This window comes from Oxyura jamaicensis, chromosome 21, assembly GCF_011077185.1.
Source record: "Oxyura jamaicensis isolate SHBP4307 breed ruddy duck chromosome 21, BPBGC_Ojam_1.0, whole genome shotgun sequence".
Taxonomy (NCBI): domain Eukaryota; kingdom Metazoa; phylum Chordata; class Aves; order Anseriformes; family Anatidae; genus Oxyura; species Oxyura jamaicensis.
In genome coordinates, this window is record NC_048913.1 from 614243 (window position 1) to 618203 (window position 3961).

General features: G+C 53.5%; 1 protein-coding gene across 1 annotated transcript; it reads right to left on the bottom strand.

Moving 5' to 3' along the window:
• Nucleotides 1-1274: 1274 nt before the first annotated feature.
• PHF13 (PHD finger protein 13) lies at nt 1275-3768 on the bottom strand. The gene is made up of 3 exons (XM_035344786.1): nt 3613-3768; nt 2802-3354; nt 1275-2401 (listed from the first exon to the last, which is right to left on the bottom strand). The coding sequence occupies exons 2-3, from the start codon at nt 3097-3099 to the stop codon at nt 2175-2177; spliced, it is 525 nt and encodes a 174-aa protein (XP_035200677.1). The 5' UTR covers nt 3100-3354; nt 3613-3768; the 3' UTR covers nt 1275-2174.
• Between the last annotated feature and the right edge of the window lie 193 nt (nt 3769-3961).

The following is a 3961-nucleotide window of genomic DNA, read 5'->3' on the forward strand; positions in this document are numbered from 1 at the left end:
AGACACCATCTACTGGGATAAATCTGAAAAGGTAACAGAACAAGAGTCAGTCACATTGATTAGTATCAAACCTCTGTAAAAAAAAAAAAAAGAGGCAGGTTCACTTGGCCATTTAACATTTCTCCCATAAAAACTTCAGGAACACATTCCACAGAGGTCCAGTTGAATTGCAGACACGCTGTAAACACAAAAAATGCCAATACTCAGAGCAGGTCCAACCCTCACAGAGCTTGCAACCAGGATCTTCCAAAGCCTTTCCGTTTGCAGAGTGAAATGGCAGCATTTGAGAACTTTGGTTATTTTTCTGGCTGTAAGGAGCAGTCAGGCAGCCACAGGGGGCAAATCTTTGGCAAACTCCTTGGTGGTTCCATTTAGCTTCTGGAAGGCAGCATACCACAGTCATGGTCTTGGATTTACAGAAGCTGGAGCTGGTTTTCAGAACTTAGAGACAGTTGTTACAGCATGGTGGGATGGGATTTTTATAAGAACCAAGGCTGAAGAACAGTTAGTTATACATCGTGCAGCTCCATCATCCCCACGTCCCACGCGGGAGCCCCAGGGCACTGCAATACTGGCCAGTCTGAAGCTTTGGCAGCCTAGTGTCAGATGTCTAAAGGAGGGTACCTGACAGACCCTTGGTCACCACCAGGATGCATCTCCTGATGAACCAGTACTCGGGTCAGGCAGCGCGCTAACCGGGTGTGTCTGCGGGACTAACACGGACACACTCCTGCCAGCACTGGTCTCGCTCAAGCTGTAGCAGCAGCGAATGACTCCCCTCGCCTCATGGACTCAACAGGACAGAGAACACATTCATCAGGCATAACTTAAGAGAAACGTCTCAAAAACAAACTTATTCTCTGCAATTCATACAGCTTGCTCTGTTTTGGTCACTGAGGGGCAACACCTCCATCTTGGTGGCCTTGGAAACAAGCCTGGACTCCCTGTCACACTTCTGAAGAGAATTCCTGTGGACTGAGGCCCCAGGAAGGCCTGCCAAGGGACCACAGCATTGGTGGGGCCTCTGCGCTCTCTTGTCCTTCGCAGAACCAGATGGATCTTCTTCATTGCACTTCACCTTGCTAGCTGCATAGCCTGCATTTGCTTTTATTTGTGTAATTTGCAACCAATAGGTTAAAGATTTTGGTTTTCTGGTAATAAATCCAGTCTCAAAAAACAAACTGTGAAAACAAAGTCAACTCGGCTGTAGTACTCAGATGGAAATGATCTAATCCCGAACCAGACTGGCCAGGTTCTAAGTTTACTACAGCCCCTTTTACAGTCCATGCTTCAATTCTGGGCTGAAAAAAGGGAGAGTCATTGTCTTCTTGAAACAGCACCTTAGAGTTTAACAAAGGGCCAGGAAACAGAGCAAATGGTATCCCCCCCCCCCCCCCAGACACATTTGAGCCAATCATGCAAAACAAAGTCACAAAAAAATCACTGTTAAGAGGAGACTTCTAAGAAATCTGATGTCAACTATTTTCCAGCACTTCCCATCCAGAAGAAAGACTGTTCTCTTCCTTTAAATGCACCAGTCCCTCAGAGCAGGAGGAAGTCCCATCCTTACTCAAACAATGCCAAATCACAGAACTCACCTCCTGCCCGGGCCCACGGAAGAGGAGGCAGATCACACAGAGGCCGGTATGCATTCACTCACTCCTCCGGAGCCTTAGAATATCTGAGATCGATATATACGGACAAATGGGCAGGTATAACATTACATTAAAATTAAAACACATGGCCATTTACTTTTCAGACTCTTCACACAGATTCCCTCTTCCTCTTCCTCCCTGTTCAGAGGATGAGTTTCCTAGCACAGTTTTTGCAGTTTCCCAAAGGGATGAGAAAAAATACGTGGCAAGGGTATTATACATTCCCAAAACATCATCCAACCTATAGTTGTAACTGGACAAAACCCCACTGAACCCAGAGAGCTTCATCTGTCCCTTGAGCTAATCGGTACATAGCAGCAGTTCTGACCAGTCTGCTTCTTCCAGCCCCGGCCGTCCACAGCTTTGTGAGACCTCAGCCCTGGTGCCACAGGCAGGCTGGGCGGCCCTTGGGCCTGAGCAGCAGCAGTTCAGGGGAACTCTCTCCAGCTCCCGGCCGGCACCTGTGCTTTGCACGGCTCACCTGCCTGCCCAAGCAGCGCACCAGCGCACGTCCCTTGCCTAGTCCAGAAAGCGCCTGCGCGAGCCCGTCCGGGAACGGTTTGAGCGGCGAATGTCAAACTTGGAGTCCCGGCACTTCTGGCATATGTAGACCTCTGGGACATTCGACTTGCGGATCTTGGCGCAGGAGAGGTGGATCCAGGTATGGCACTCGTTACACTCAATCATTGGCCGCCCAGCAAAAGGTTTCATGCAGAAGCAAGTGACTAGGTCCCACGAATCATCATCTGAAACAAAAAGGAGCAAGTTACATTGTTAACTCCTGACAGATCTCTCTTGCCTTTCAGCTACACTGGGAATTATTTTTCTTCCAATCCAAATTAACTGCCTGGCTTTCAAAGACAGGCATTTCGCTGATTTTTCCATCAATGCAAAACTAGTCTCTGGAACTCTTGCTCAGGAAGAGCACAAAAGTGGCTGTAATCCAGGACAGCAGAACTAGTTCCTTCTATAAAGTCACAAAAGTTGTCAACCTCCAACCACACACACTTTCCCCCCCAACAAAACAACTGCTAATTAACTTGGCACAGGCAACACACCTTTGTATTCTGCACATGCTACACTGGCACCTGGCTTGCAGCTGGCTCATCACCTCTCACACAACCTCCTGACAGCCAGGCCACCTACCTGAATCCACCATGATGTCCTCGTCATCACCAGTGCCGTCCTCATCCCGAAAGACGACCTGCTTGCCCTGACGAATGACCGTTCGCTTGCCCACGCTCTGTATCTCCACTGTCTGCTCGGCCGTCACGGCAGGGTAGGAGACGCTGGAAGGCGTGTCAGAGTCCCACACCGAGCTGTGCTCGGTCACAGACTGAGGGTCACCCTCAGACGAGGGGCTCATCGGCGTCTCTACAAAAGAGTCCTCTGCCTCCAGCTCCAGCAGCTTTTCCTCGTACTCTTCCTCTGCAGACACCTCCATTTCCCTTCTCTTCAGCTTTTTCTTCTTCCTGATCTTGTCAACTTGCTTTCGCTCTGGCAGGAAGCTGCCAGGCTTTGCCCGCTGGAATAGGGAACCATAGGGTTTGGCTCGCTTCAGCTGACTGAAGTTCTTTCTGTTCTTGGCAGGAAGGGAAACAGAAGAGGGGACGTCGTTGAACCGGGGATCCCAACTATCGCTGTCAATCGTGCCTCCGGTGCTGTTGGGAGGGCTGGGGCTGTTCCTCAGCGGCGTTTCCTGGAGAACAAGAGAAATCAGATAAAAGCACTGCTTCAGAGGCGGCACGCGTGCGGTGCTGCGGCGCTCCCGTACTGCGCCCTCTCCCCCACAGCGTGTCGCGCCAGGCATCCTGCCCCTCATTTGCGCTCCCGCTCTCCACCACGCCGCCCGCACCCGGAGCTGCCGCAGGGGCTCCGGGGGGGAGTCGCGGGCACCCAGCCCCGGGTAAGGGCACGGGAGCAGCTCGGCACGACCGGCACCGGGGCCGCCCCTCACCTCCTGCGGGTACGGGATGTAGCCGGCGTAAGCCAGGACGAAGGTGCAGAACTTGTTGAAGTCCTCCACGGTGCGGTGCCGCCGGGACGCGGGGGAGAAGTCCTGGGGGGGGACAGGGAGGGGTCAGCGGCGGCGCCTCCGCCGCGGGGCGTGCACAGCGCAGCACGGCGCGGCACAGCACGGCAGCGGCGGGGCCGCCCGGCCCACCACCGGCTGCCGCTGCCCGGAACCGCCCCCCCCCTCGATGCCCGCTCCCGGAACCGAACGCCCCCTCCCCTCCCCCGCTCCCGGAACCCGCCCCCTCCTCTCCTCCCTCCCCTCCCCTCCGCTCCCCCCCTCTCTGTCGCTG

Coding starts and splice junctions, on each gene's coding strand:
- PHF13 (XM_035344786.1), bottom strand. CDS start 3,099: ATGGAGGTGTCTGCAGAGGAAGAGTACGAGGAAAAGCTGCTGGAGCTG. Junction 2,402..2,801: donor GGACATCATGGTGGATTCAG/GTAGGTGGCCTG, acceptor TTTTTGTTTCAG/ATGATGATTCGTGGGACCTA.